The following is a 16,025-nucleotide window of genomic DNA, read 5'->3' as shown; positions in this document are numbered from 1 at the left end:
TTCGAATCTGAAACAGAAAAAATACAATTTTTAAATGTCATGTAAATAAAATATATCAGAAAATCTTTCATTAATGTCCTTATGAAGGTAGTCAAAATTACTGCCAATTTGTCGTCACGGACATAAGTTGGATTTGACGAAAAGAAGAAATTGGAATTCCTATAAACTGCACACTCCCCTCACCCCAAATATATATGACGTCACCATGTCATATCTAGCACTAAAGGAACAACGAACATTCGTTCATCATGGTATCTGAAGGAACTTAAGAAATTCTGATGTCCCGCAGCTTGGTAGTACTGTTGGTGGTACTGCCGCTAACCTTAGCGGGTACCATCACAGACAGCTATGGCAATGAAGCATTTGACAATGGAACTATATCCTGGGCCTCCGTCCCTTCTGGTATACCATACAAGACGACAAATAATTACGATGAGGGATCTCTGAAAACTTTGTTTGCATTCGTTCATGGATTTATTAATACCATTCAACCCAATCCGTTTCCATTCAGTAAGTTACAGTTTTGCTAGCTCTTTTTCTATATGGAAGGACAACATAAGGTATTTTACTTATTTCAGATGCTCATATAAAAAGGCAGTATTTCACTTTCATTGGCTATAATAATAATATTTATGACATTATACAATTCAAACAACTTAAAAAGCAAAAATTTCTAAAACGGAGAATAATGACACTGCGTCTGTCTTTTATATATGACCGAATTATGTTTTTAAACGCAAACTTATCTTTTAAATAAATAGTTTATCTAATTCTCCTACAGATATTTAAAGTTTGTCAAATCATTTTCACACCCATCGTAACATAGTATATATACACACACACCCTCAACCTCACACATTCACACGCACCCCCCCCCCCCAACACACACACAATTATATATTCCATTAAAGATTCAATTTTATTTTGTTCAATATATTTTAAACTAATATTTGGTAAATTTTAATTTGCAGCACTGATAAAACAAGTTCTCAATGGTAGTTTTGATATTTCATCGCAGTATATGGAGGTTGGTTTTTTGCATCATATAAAAAAAGTACCTTATAAATTGTGACACTAAATGACATATATTTTACCCATATATAGTAAAATATACCAGTCTGTAATTTATTTGCATATTAGATTTCCTCGCCTATACATGTATTTTTATGAATTACAGATAAACAGAAATTAAAAATAACTTCAATTTTATTGAATTTAAGGAAGCGAGTAATCAGTGATTAATATTTGAACTAAATATCAATAAATCATACTGTCTCAAAATAATAAATATTTTTATTGCTAACTCATTACGAGGATTTCAAAAGATGACTCTCTAGAAAATTGCATGCAGTAATTTAAGTGATTGCTAGCAGTCATTCTTGTTTTTAAAATTGTTACAAAAAATATTTAATTGAATTTCAGTTAGTAAATTACGCCATGGGGTTCGGAATCTGCTTTGTGATTGGTCTGTTATTTATGGTTTTTCTTCCACTGTGTGGCTGCTGCTTTTGTTGTTGTCGTTGCTGTGGTAACTGTGGAGGAAATAGTAAACAGGTAGATATTCTTAATTTCTTTTTAAAATGACAATTTGTAGTATTTTTTGTTTTGTTTTTAAATTAATAAACATCACTGATGACTGACTGGTTTTACAGAATTGAATGCCAGTCTCCTGTTTAAAACATGTAAAAAATTGTACATGTAATTTCCTTTAAGAAATGTATTTCAGCTTTAAGTTCATGAAAGCATGACAAATACATGTGCTTTCCATCCAGGCATACATCTTTGTATTTCATGAGAGGAGGTCATTATAAAAAAAATATTACTATGGGCTGAAAAAGGATCAATTTTCACTCTAACAAAACTTTCAAAACTGAAATAAGTACATTAATTATAATTAAATCTAGATATATTCATTTAATTCATTCAAACCACAGAAAAATTAATAATGTAGGATTTATATCCTTATTTTAGCACTATTTAATTTTACTATTACTCCTCAACGACAATAAGTGAACTTTATTTCATTGATTAAGAGATAGTTTTTAAAGAATGTACAAAGTCATGTATGTCATGATATGATTGTCATTTGCAAGAGGTCGTACTTTGACTCAGGGCTGCGGTTGGAAGATAGAAAACGAATAATATATCTATGAAAAACAAAATTCAATTCTTCAGTTCTTGGGTAGAACTGATCGATTGGCAGGAAATATAAAGAATGGAGGCGTTCAAGACGAGGACAATCTCTGAATATTTCCCAATTTTAAAGTTCATAGAAAAGTTTTATTTATCAAAAATTGTCCTGTCACTATCATCTTTTGCCCCATTTAATATATTGAACTACTTTATTGATAAATAGTTTATTTTTCAAGAATGTGAAAAAACATCCTCTCTTGTATGACTTACATATTATATGATACGCTAGACGCGTTAACAACTACGCTGAGCAATGTGCTTTAGATGTTGATGCATACATGTATCATTTTTACTCAGAAATGTTCTATTTTCATATAGAATGGGTTCAGACTCCAATTGTTTTGAAACATAAAATAGAACTAATTTTTCCGCCATTTAAACTTTATGTAGAATGGAGACAATCCGACCCACTCATAATCAAAAATCATTATTTTTATGACAACATGGAATAAACCCATTTTCCACTAAATATATATAATTATGCTTAACTGTCAACTTAAAAACAAATTATTTATCAAAAAGTTATTGAATGAAACAAATGAATCAAATGTGTTAACAATGGCATTACCGACCACACAATATTTGAGAAATATTTTTGAATAAACTTTTCTATGAACTTTGAAAATTGAAAAATATATTGTTTTAGAGCGGGGAATTTTCCTCACCTTGTACGCCCATATTCTTTCCAATACGATAACATTAATTTACCAGCTGAAAATACTTTACTGCCTCCCAGTAATAAAAAAAAATACGATATAATACTAAACGAAAGACAGGGACTACTCAGTTTAGTGTTCTATATGTAATTTAATTTGACTGTAGGTGTACGAGGAAAATGAAGGCTGTAAAAGAATGGGGCTTGCTCAGGCGCTGTTTCTGATGTCTGTTGTTATGGCGTAAGTTTGTCCTGAAATCAAACATCTTGTTTTTTTTATAAATAAAATTATAAAGCATTTAAGTCATCAGTTTCAGACCGTGAGACAGGTCGTAGTCAATGAGAGAACTTAAAACTGACTTTATATACTTTTGCTTTAAGGGCATCTGCGGGTTGCGTGTACATGACGAACGGACGCTTTACGGTAGCGTTGGAGTACGCCGATACCAGTATTGCCGATAATCTTGATGACATCATGTCGTACGTCAACAATACAGGGATGGTACGAAAAAGATACCATATTAATAATCGTACTTAATAGTGAAAATCAATATGTTTCGATTGCACACACACAAACACACACACACAATGAAAAACAGATTTGAAGTCTCATTCATACTTTTCTTTCAGCAATTTAAGTTCGTTGCTGTAGACATGTATAGTATTGTGGCTGATGCTCTCATTCGTGACATTTCAGGTATAATTTGCGATAAATTTTGTCCAGTTTGTTTGCTTTATTCATACTAAGCGAGTTCAAATGTACTTTGTCCAATGACATACAGTGCAAACTTTGACTTTTTGACTCGCATTTTTCAATTTCAGGGATAGGGAGTGTATTAACGTCAGCCATTTTCAGTGTTCTTGACATTGACCCTGTGATCAATGCTGTTATTTCACTGGACCAATGTGAGTATATTTCACATTTCATATTATTTTTAGCTAAAGCATAAGCACATGAATATGTTATAATATTTTGGTTTCATCTTATATTGCAGAATATATTGCTGTAATTACATGTATAACGAATCAATTATTAAATCGAAAAAAAAAATGTTATGTAATCTTTAAAAAATTTAAAAGATGTATTGTAGCGGCACATTTTTTTTTTAAAGTTCACAGTTTTAATTTGAATACGTACGAATTATGTGTTATTCTTTGGGGAAAACTTAAAAAAAAAATTCCACCTGTGTCAAACGTAAGGAAATCTCAATTTAACTGTTCTTCCGATTTAAATGTATTAAAGTTACAGTATATTATTATTTTGGTCGCTTTTTGATGAAAAATACGTCGATTAATACGAACAAGCATGATTCATAACTTATGTTAATCCAATAGAACGACTTAATGCATTTGTGGGATTTAGAAAACTAGAATTTATACACCATATACATGTATACTGTTCTGTTAAATCAGTTTTTATGTGATTCAATACATAATCATATAGTTACCACTGTATACTACAGCCCTCACAAGCATAAAATCAGCGCTGGATCAGGTGATTACAGACCAGAATGCTCTGACGTCAGCCGCTAATTCTCTGACTTCCAGTCTGTCCACTCTCAAAAATGACATCGACTCCACCAAGTCTTCATGTAACGGTCTCTGTACACCATCTACAGCGTGTGACAGTTTTGATACCTCCCCTTTAGCAATGACGATCGACTTTTCCTCCGTATGTCGTCACATTTTCTCGGAATACTTTGAGAAAAATTCAAAAATAGGACTATAGAAATAAAATTATCTCAATATACAGTGCATACAAAATATTTGTATACTTGTACAATTATTTTAACTTTTTAGTTTTCCGGTATAAATATGTCTAGTATTATCCTTTTAGTTGCCAGATCTCACATCCACTCAGACGGCAATCGACAACGTTGTGTCCCAGAACCTCACCGGTTTAGCTTTAACGGTCAGTATCACATCAATAAAACAGGTACAGATGCAAGTTCATAACTGTGTTATTATTTTTTATCCCCCCCCCCCCCCCCCCGATGTTATGTAATGTTTTTTCCAGATGTTACAACAAGATGGAACCATCTAGACAAACGTCATTGTAAAAAATAAAGTTTTCTGAGCACATCGAGTATTTCTTTCGTAATTATATAAAATAACTTAAACAATGTTATTTTAAAAATAAAAAAAAAATACGATGCTTACCCTTTTACTTTTATAATGGCCACTTTCAATTTAACATGCATGCTGAAAGTAAAACACTACACTGCTTTTTCACCAGGCGAAAGCAAGTCTAGATGACATGGAATCGACGATAAATTCCTCAACGTCCAGTATCCAGTCATGTAAGTTATTAAATGTTGCATATAACAGCCAACGTGAAAAATTATCCAAAATTAAATGAATTCTTTCCCATTCTTGCACTAGTAATCATAGTTCAGCAATGGTGATAATACAGTATAACATTTCCTCTATCTGTCTGTCTATATGTCACACAGTACATTGTATAAAAGAAATTTGGCATTTTTTTTCGTACATTTAAAACAATAAAAAAAATTCGAAGTTCATGTAACTGACCTTCTGACCTTGAAGCTGACTTTTGACCTAAAAGACATTCTAAGAATCGTTCATTGTCAATGTACCATATATCTTAGAACATTTAAAGGAAGATTGTTAAAAGGAATATCACGTTGTACTGATGCTGTCATAATAACACCTTAATTAGTAAATTAATATCACTTCATCAAACTGTGTAAAAATCTTACGATTGTTATGCATCTTTCCTTACACAATGTGTTTGCAGAATAAATCCTAAATGCTAGACATTGAATACAGATTTTATTTTACAGCTCTACAATCTACCATGGACTCGTTTAAATCAACATTAAATACAATGGTGGACAATCTCTTGAGTCAACTAAATGGGGTAATTAAAAGAAATGAATCTTTAAAACATAGAATTAAGAGAACAGATGTATGTTACAAAATACAATGTAACTATAATGCGCTTAATTCAAAATGAAGAAAACAAAGACAAAATATTTATCATGGAAGGGACCTGTCAGAAAGTTTTGATTTTAATATATTTGCGCATTTTTATTTCACGTCAAGTTTGTTGGCAATACTCAAAAGTCTTAACTATAGGTGAAAATGTCCTCATTTGTTTTTAAGACGTAACCTTCATATAGGGTCAAGGCGACTGCCAACTGAAGATGATTGCTACGTGTCAGAGTAAAGTGAAGCTTAAAACCGCAAGATTGATTTCATTAGATAACTTAATGTATTGTCAGAGGCACTTTAAGCACATATAAAATATTTTCTTCCATTACAGGCATTTGACACTGCTTCACTCAAATCAGATGCTAAAAGTTTTTTCGAGACTGCTCTTACGTATGACGTCTACAGGTAAAGTCATTTCTGGGACTTGATTCAACACACCTCTCTCACCCAAACAAAAAAGAACAAAAACAAAATAAATGACAGTACTTACTTTAAGACAACATTTAATTAATAACAATTTCAGACAATATTTTGGATATGGTCTAATGGGTTTGTTTTCCCTGATTCCGGTTCTTAATATCATTGGAATATTTTGCGGATGTTGCTGTGGAGGAAGTGATGTCAAACCTACAGAACGAGGCTGCTGTTCAAGTTGTGGGGGCTGTCTCATAATGTTGTAAGTACATTTATTTTTATTTTGCAAATGATTTATTCTGTAGATTAATTTATATCCAAGTTACTGATTTTTATTTGATTTTGTCAATTAGACGTGTTAATTAACATTTTATTGCATATCACTATACTTTTCCTTTATTCAGTTTTGCACAGAAAATATTATGAATCAATTCACTTGTAGGACCGTAGCCATCATGTTTATGATAGGTGCCATTCTGATGTTCCTAACCACATTTACTTTTATGATTGGCGCAAATTTTGAGAAGATTTGCCAAACATTCTTGGATTTGACCATATTTAAGGATGTAAGAAAACACGGAATGCATACTAGTATTGCAAAACTGATTTTTTTTTTACCCTTTTTAGCTCACCTGAGCTGAAAGTTCAAGTGAGCTTTTCTGATCACCCGTTGTCTGTCGTCCGTCCGTCCGTCTGTAAACTTTTCACATTTTCAACATCTTCTCAAGAACCACAGGGCCAATTTAAACCAAACTTGGTACAAAGCATCCTTGAGTGAAGGGGAGTTAAAATTGTTAAAATGAAGGGCCAAGCCCCCTTCAAAGAGGAGATAATCAAGAAAAGACAAAAACTGGGTGGGATTATTAAAAAATCTTCTTCTCAAGAACCACTGGGCCAGAAAAGCTAAAACTTATGTGGAAGCATTCTGGGGTAGTGTAGATTCTAATTGTTCAAATCATGACCCCCGGGGTAGGGCGGGGCCACAATAGAGAATCCAAGTTTTACATTGAAATATGTTGAATTTTTTTTAAAAAAATCTTCTTCTCAAGAACCACTGGGCCAGAAAGACTGAAACTTATTTGGAAGCATCCTGGGGTAGTGTAGATTCTAAATTGTTCAAATCATGACCCCCGGGGATAGGGCGGGGCCACAACAGGGAATCCAAGTTTTACATTGAAATATGTAGTAATAATCTTTAAAAATCTTTTTCTCAAGAGGCAGTGGTCCAGAAAAGCTGAAACTTAAGTGGAAGCATCCTGGGTAGTGTAGATTCTAATTGTTCATATCATGACCCCAGGGGGTAGGGCGGAGGCACAATAGGGAATCCAATTTTCACATTGAAATATGTAGTAATAATCTTTAAAAATCTTTTTCTCAAGAGGCAGTGGTCCAGAAAAGCTGAAACTTAAGTGGAAGCATCCTGGGGTAGTGTAGATTCTAATTGTTCAGATCACGACCCCTGGGGTTGGGCGGGGCCACAATAAGTACTACAAGGGAAAACTGGTGAAAAACAGCAAGGCCAAAGTTACTCAGATGAGCGTTGTGGCCCATGGGTCTGTTGTTTTGCTCTTCATATCTCATTCATTCTATTTTTTTATTCAACAGTTTATTGATACTGGGGCCATTTCATCATTCTCTCTTGGTTCCATGTTACTGAATGATCCTAACGCCAACATCAGCATCTACAATCTCCTTCTGTGAGTGACCTCATATTTTCATATATCAGGCATTATACAGTTGGGTCTCGTTAATCCGAACACTTGTCTGGATAAATGAAGCTTCTTTATTACTGAAATTTACTTGGTATCAAAAGTATATTAATTTGTTCCCACAAATGTAGTTTGGAAGGTAAATTATCCAGATTCTTGGCGTTTGGATTAACGAAACTCCACTATATGTCATTCACGTAACTGAACATTAATTGTTTTAGAATCATTTGATGCATTTTATTACTATTTTTTCCTGAAATTTATTTTAATTATTTTATTTGATTAACATGTAACAGGAAATTTAAGTCGTATTAAGTAATAAGGTTTTTTTTAATTATATTAAGGTCTATGAAAAATATAATCAAATATAAAAGAAATTATTATTTTTGTATACATTGTCGTGGAAAATTCAATGAGTTTCAAAGTTTTATATATTTCAGAGGATGCAGACAAAACAAGGCTCCCTTTGAACTTCTTTCATTAAATACATTAGTGCCCATTGACAACTACCTTAACTACAGTCAGGTATTATACTAAATAAATACTCAATGACAACTTCCTTATCTATCAGTTAGGTACATGTAATACACTTGTTTCCACTGACAACTACCTAAACTTAATTAAGGTTATATACTAGTACACATTGACAGTTGACAGCTACTTAATCTATAGTCAGGTAATACACAAATATCCACTGACAACTACCTCCATATCTATAGTCAGGTTATATACTAGTACTCATTGACAACTACCTTGACAAAAGCAAGGAAATATACTAGAACCCATGACAGCTGGCATCGACCTATAGTCAGGTAATACACAAGTATCCACTGACAACTACCTCCATATCTATAGTCAGGTTATATACTAGTACTCATTGACAGTTGACAACTACTTAATCTATAGTCAGGTAATACACAAATATCCACTGACAACTACCTCCATGTCTATAGTCAGCTTATATACTAGTACTCATTGACAACTACCTTAGACAAAAAAGCCAGGTAATGCTCTAGTACCTTTTGACAGTTGACAACTACCTAGACTTACTCTATATCTATAGTCAGGTTTTATACTAGTACACTTTGACAACTACGTTAGCAAAAGCCCGGATATACACTAGTACCCATTGACAGTTGACAACTACCTATAGTTAAATAATACAAAAGTCCCCATTGACAACTACCTTAACAAAAGCCAGGAAATACACTAGTATTAGTAGTTAACTAGTAGTTATCATTGACAGTTGATAACTACATAAACTATAGTCAGTTAAGCACTAGTATACATTGCCAACTACCTAAACTATAGTTAGGTAATATGCTAGTACCATTGACAGTTGACAACTACCTAAACTATAGTCAGGTATTATTCTTGTTCCCACGGACATTATCTATTGCCAGATAGTATACTAGTTCTAATTGACAGTTGACAACTACGTAAGCTATAGTCAGGTGATAGACTAGTATCCATTGACAACTACCAAAACTATATCTACATCTTTAGTCAGGTTACATACTGGACTACTTAAATTATGATCTGCTAATATACTGGACTACTTAAACTAAAATAGTAAGTTACTGGGATAGACTACTTAAGCTATAGTCAGGTTGTATGCTGGACTACTTAAACTACAGGTAATACATTTTATAGTACCTATAGAAAACTAATTAAATTATATGCTTCATGTTCTAAACAATAGTCAGATGATATATTTGAACCATAGTCAGGTAATACACTCAATAGACAACTAGTGACTACACTATAGTCAGATTATTCAAGAAAAGAAAATTTATAGTTGTACTTTTAATCCCAGAGTTCTTCAGCAGTATATACTGACAAAAGTTTTTGTGTCGTGTTTCAGTATCTTGGTAACATTGACCAGCAGATGAATGACATCACTACTAGTATTGATCTAAGTAGTTTTAAAGTTTTGACGCCATCTATGGAGAGCAGCTTGAATGACTTCAAAAACTCTGGAATCGACAATATAAACTTTACTGCCATAAATGAAACGGTGAGTTCACAAGTTCCGAATTTTGAAAGTTAATTTCAAGAATGTTTCAATTTTGGATTGAAACATTTAACGTATAAAAATTATTGTTCCTTGTTTGGTTTTTGTAGTTGAGCCAAGATTTTGGTTCTATCGATTTCAACTCAATGATAGCAGCCATGCAAACAATTAAAAGCTTGTGCACCGGGCCCGCATCAGTAAGTAATATTACGTGCAATATCTTACCTTATTTTTCATTTGACTTAAAGTCTGGTCTGTTGATTTTAGGTAGGAGTTAAACACTTAACATCGTTTGAATTTTTGTGATATTTGCAGGCAGGTTGGACACAACACATAACGGACATGGAAACTATACGAGACACAACCTACCCGGCTTTAGTCACGGCACAGGTTTAAACAGAAAATGTTACCTTTATAATCTTAATTTATCAAATCAATGTATTTGATAATGGCATAGTACCTCCAGTTTTTCTATCTAAACCTTGAAGATTATCATAATACAAAAATAGCACAATCTTGCGAAATCTAATTTAAAGAGCTTAGACTAAACATAACAATCATATTTTTATATTCTTTTCTTTCAGTCGAATCTTCAGACTTCAGTAGCATCTTTGGAAAGTTCATTAAGTGGAGTCACAGTAAGAATAATGAATCAATTAGAAATACTTTATTGTGGAAAATTTTAAAGTATCCATACAATTTTTTTTAACAGTGAGCCTCTTCTGAAATTACAAGTACACCACATATAAATTGTACGAATTTTGCAATTTATTTTTAGACAAAAATCGACAATGTAATGACAACAGCTAGAAACGCTGATGACCAACTGCAGAATAACGTAACGAGCGTTTTAACATCGGCAAGTATATGATTTTAAATATGGCAGGTCTAGAAATTTGAATAACAATTCTATTATCGCTTCATAAAAGATATATATATATATATATATATATATATATATATATATATATATATATATATATATATATATATATATATATATATATATATATATATATATATACAATTAACATACTGAACTTTCTGAACGGGAATACTTTATACTTTTGACTCCTTAAATATCTTATAATCCACCTTATGATTTTCTTCAGTTTACTCGTACATTTTTTGGAAATTTCTTCTTGAAATTATGTATCTCGTATATACCTCAGACGTTTGATTGAAAATATGATACCATGTACATATTTTTAAAAATATTTTTCTCCAGGTGGCCGCGACATATAAAGATCAGATATTGGGATACATAGATTCCTACATAAATAGAACTAGATATCTGGTTAGTTTTTTGTTTTTGTTTGTTTGTTTGTTTGTTTTAAAAAAATACAAAAATATTTCTTCCTACTGCAAATTAATCAATATTTTCATGTAGAATTGGTTATAATTCAAGACTTCATTTACATTAATTAATTTTAATTTTCTAGATTTACAATGACCTGGCTGCCTGCTTACCCCTATGGAACCTCTACGACTCCTTTACGACCATGTTTTGTAAATACACTATGGATGCATTAGTAAGTTTTCAATTTCATAAAGTTGGCTTTTATTGGGTCATTTAGTCACAAAAAAAAGAATAATATATAAATTATATATATACAACGAGTCGAAAGGTGTAGAAAAATACAATAATATTAAATCACTGTATTTATACTTTTTTCTGCAATTGTTAAATAATGGATATTTCGGAATGAAATTTTTGGTGTCAGGAAATTACTTGTACGAAACCTTCCCATTGATTAATAACTGTAGAAGCAATAATAATTCACTGTTAATTTTTTTTTATTATTTAAAAATTTCAGAACGGATTTTGGTTCGGGATTGGCTGGGCCCTTCTTTTCTTTGTACCAGTCATCATTGTTGCTGTTAAGCTCTCTAAGTATTACCGTAAGATGGATAAATGTGAAGGATATGGCGACGACGACGACGATGATGAAGATACTTATGATGAGTATGGACGGTGAGCGATTTTGGTTCAAATAAATAAATTTAAAAAAAAAAAATGAGGATACTTTCTTCACATTGATAATATTAAAGATTAATTTGAAACTAGCTCATTGGGCGTTTTTTTAATTTCTGTGATTCCGTAATTTTAAACAGTATGATAAAACAAAGATAGATGTGCTATTATGCTATATTCAATTTCTTTGAGGTTGATGGATCTGCAAAATAAGACACGATTGAGCACAAAAAAATTCCTGTGGAAATTGGTCAATAGCTTTTAATTTAAGTGTCTGTTGATTGGGCCAAAGTTTTTTTTACTTTTGGTTTACGATTCCGCCGACCCTAATTTTCACCAATCATGAAAATAAAAATAATGTCTTTTTCCGACATATTTTCCCGGATTTTTCTCAGCTGAACTGGTGGGTTTTAAATTTTAGAATGCATCTTAGTCGAATAAGCGCTTATAAATATATGAGACCTTTACAAACATTTAGATGACCGTAAATAAACACATATCATTCGGCAAACCTCGGCTGATTCCGTCACCTTCGATGAGGTACGAATCGGCCGAGGTGTGCCGAGTGAAACACATATGTGCAGACCAAAAATGGCGGTTCTGTCATATAACAAGGTAATTCCTCACTGAAAGCAATGACACACACTTAAAGAACATTTTCTGCATGGAAAAGTGAATAAAATCTTGGATGCATGATCCCTTTCTCCAATTGCAATGTCTCAATTGGCTAAATTCATACCGTAATGTTGGAGAGTGTATGCCCAACCCTGATCGACCTAGCAGACACGGTTACACCTATAGATAATAGGGATTAATCAGTGCCTTCTCAAGGGCCGAAATTAGGCCCCATTCCCAATTGAAAATGAGTTGAGTTTTTGCCAAATTGGCAGTATTTTTTGCCAATTGGTGAACAATGCTTTTATTTTTAATTATCTTGAAAAAACACAAAGTAAAATTGTCAGACCGTCTGTAATTTTCATCTTTTTAACTCATTTAGCAAAGCTACAGTCATAAAACATGTTTAAAAACACTGTAAAAACATCGCCAACTTTTGATCCGAATTTCCTCCGTTTTTCTAAAAATGATGATATTGTGTAACTATATAGATTTATTAAGTTATTTCCACCTAGTCAGTTGATCTGCGAGTGAATGGTAAGGACTTTAGGCATTATTTCAGATAGAAAAATATATTTTCAATGCATTAATACATACTAAAAGAGGACTTTTAGAAAATGTGTACTTAGTATAATTTTTTGCAGGAGGTTTATAATCTCCAGAAACAGATACTATATGACCTAAATTGAAATCTCATACACACATGTACAACCCTAAGTTGTATAAATGCTTTACACTCATTGAAGTCCAATTTACTTTTATTAGTCTATTATTCATAATTGATCTTGTATGATGAAGATGGGTCATATTTATTTGTCGTTTGGTTGCCCAAATTAGAGTTCATACTGAAATGTTAAATGAATTACCCCTGAATACAGGATTTAAGTAACATTTTAAAAAATTTTTCCAATTTCATCAAATAGCCAATAATTTATTCCCAATTCCCCAATAATGGTGTTTCCCAAAATAGGCTGATAAATCCATGGATAATAGTTAGGCCAATTTAGTGTTGAGAGATACAACTTAGTTGAAGCAACGCTGACTGGTATTTCACTGGATAAATTTAAACGTGTATAAAACATTTGTTAATTTATAGAAGTAAATTCAATATACAAATCTTTGCAAATTTCATACTCAATTGAGATCAAAGCCCTTTGAATTACCAAGTAAATAATGAGCATTGCCTACTGTGCAGGTACATAACAAAAATTTAAAGAAGGACTTGATTGAGAAATTATTAGGCTTTTGTGCCGCAGGTTGAACATTAAATTTGATAGCTGCATGATCAAATTATTATAACCTTTATTTCAACGTCAATTACTTTTGATATTGTTAAACAATTAAATTGTATTTTTCTTCAATTTAAATTTAATTTAAATTTAAATTTGGATCCTTATTTTTAGTTTGTGGGGATAGCGAGGTTTATAACACAGCACATATCACTGAAGAGCACAAAAAGAAGTTGAACATCATGAACCCAGCACTGATTGACAAACAAAAATCAGAACTATATGTAAATGAAAATGACATTCAGTTTAAAGTTAGAAATGAATCAAAATTAAATAAAAAGAGTTATGTGATGTAGACAATAAAACTTAGAAGTACATATGTACTATTGACGTGTATTATTTTTATTAAAATAAACATTGCTGGTATTTTAAAATGAAACTGTTGAATCCTAAATTATTTTTATTTTTATTTTTCGACCACCCAATGCATTTTTTTGAGACAGAAAATCGTAAACCAAAAAAAATAAAAACTTTGGCCTTAGTATTTTTTAAAATCTTTGTCGTAGACCCACATAGTCATTTATAGCAAATTCTTATTTAAGGTGGGTTGACGGAAAGACAGATTTGGTAAATAAATCGACAATTCTTGCTTGTTAGAAATGATTATATTTTATAAGAAACGTCAATAAAACCTTGATCAATTTTAATTTTAATCAATTTTAAAAAGTCTGAATATTTTTGCTTAATGACAAAGTGAAGGATGGGTTAAGAATTAGTAATTTATTTAAAGTTTTGGAGAAGGGGGGCAGAATAAGCTACTTGAATAATGAAAAAAAAAAAGAAAAGAATGCTTGCAGTCAAATGAAGAATGTTTTGAAGCTTATACGCTGGGTTAGGGAAACGAAAAATACGTGAAAGAGAAGGAGGGGGAAATCATTTTTTTTTTAAAGTAAAGGTAGCATTCATTGATTGTCATTGATTCTAAAGACTAACATCCTCCCGTAGTGTTTGTTAATCATTTTATTTATTTTTTTAGATTATTAAGTCAGCATTACTAGTGAGAACATTATGTTTTAAAGGAATCTTTTGGTCCATGGTCCTTGCTCTTGTAATGGGATCTGTTCGCTTTCTAAAGTAGTTATTTATTTTCTGTTTTTCAGGACCTTCAAACCGAACCCTGAGCCACCGGGCTATCAGTACCATAAGTCCATCGATTTTTAATAATCAGAACCGTTGGTTTCTATTGATGAAGATCGTGATTATGTATATACTGCAGTGTCAAGTTTGAAACAAGTCTGATTTGGACAAAGATTCAGAATGATGAACACAGCAAAACGAGAGAAAGTGATCCTTAGGGTTTGGGGTTTTTGGAAATACAAACTAAAGAATATCTTTAATTTATTTTATTCAAAAATCAATTAATCAATAAATTTCATTGATACATTAGGTTTTTAGTTGTACTGTACTTTAGACATGGTTAAATATGAAAACAATATTGTAGACGGGAACTTATCTTCTGCTTTAACAATCTTTGTTGAAAGTATGCTTAAAAATGCACTGAAGACATGGTTAAATATAAAAACAATGTTTTAGATGTGAACTTATCTTCTGCTTTAACAATCTTTGTTGAAAATACTTAATTCCAGATAGAAAATATCTGCTTTTAATTAGATTATGTTTAACTTGAAACGTGTAATATATTGTTCTACTTCATAAAGTCCAAATTGAGATTGCCAATGCTTCATCATGTAGATAGTTAATATGTAAACAATTGTTATTTATTACATTAATGAATAAATTGACAACTGAAGCTACAGAACTACGGACTTCTTCAAGACGAACTTTCTTTCAAGTATGTGCAAAATCGTGCATTCCAAACATTCAAGAGATGAAGAAAAACTGAATACCTCGAACTAAAACGTTTAATTTTAATGTTGGAGTTCACTTTTGCCGTAAAATTATACACTAGAAATACACCAGAAAATTTTATTTATTGATAATTCCTTGTTGTTACATGTATGTTGTTACTTTATTCTGTTATCTGATCTTGTTCATTAATTTTTAGTCAATAAATAGATTGAATTTCTTGATTTAGTTTTATTAAAAAAAAGTTTGTTTGTTTTTTTTCCAAAAGTTGAATTTAGGAATAGACATCAACTATATCATATCTAAGCACGACGACTTCAAATCGGAGTGTGTTTGCAATGTGTGTGTGTTGGGAGGGAGGGGGTCTGACTATGATTACATGTAACTGTCGTCCTTATTT

The 16,025-nt window shown here is 31.8% G+C and overlaps 1 protein-coding gene across 1 annotated transcript; it reads left to right on the top strand.

Moving 5' to 3' along the window:
• The first annotated feature begins 278 nt into the window (after positions 1-278).
• Positions 279-14,980, top strand: LOC133181341 (prominin-1-A-like). The gene is made up of 25 exons (XM_061315859.1): positions 279-510; positions 972-1,027; positions 1,423-1,554; positions 3,016-3,089; positions 3,230-3,350; positions 3,479-3,545; positions 3,671-3,754; positions 4,312-4,520; positions 4,686-4,760; positions 5,085-5,148; positions 5,653-5,729; positions 6,135-6,208; positions 6,327-6,479; positions 6,660-6,783; positions 7,823-7,914; positions 8,367-8,451; positions 9,791-9,943; positions 10,051-10,137; positions 10,256-10,330; positions 10,525-10,578; positions 10,719-10,799; positions 11,169-11,237; positions 11,383-11,472; positions 11,758-11,915; positions 14,920-14,980. Exons 1-25 carry the CDS (start codon positions 279-281, stop codon positions 14,978-14,980), a joined length of 2,547 nt encoding a protein of 848 aa, XP_061171843.1.
• Positions 14,981-16,025: the final 1,045 nt, after the last annotated feature.

This window comes from Saccostrea echinata, unplaced genomic scaffold (genome assembly GCF_033153115.1).
Source record: "Saccostrea echinata isolate AGI-Se365-2 ecotype Australia unplaced genomic scaffold, CSIRO_AGI_Sech_v1 ptg000008l, whole genome shotgun sequence".
NCBI classification, from domain to species: Eukaryota; Metazoa; Mollusca; class Bivalvia; order Ostreida; family Ostreidae; genus Saccostrea; species Saccostrea echinata.
This window is presented reverse-complemented; position numbering and strand designations above follow the sequence as displayed.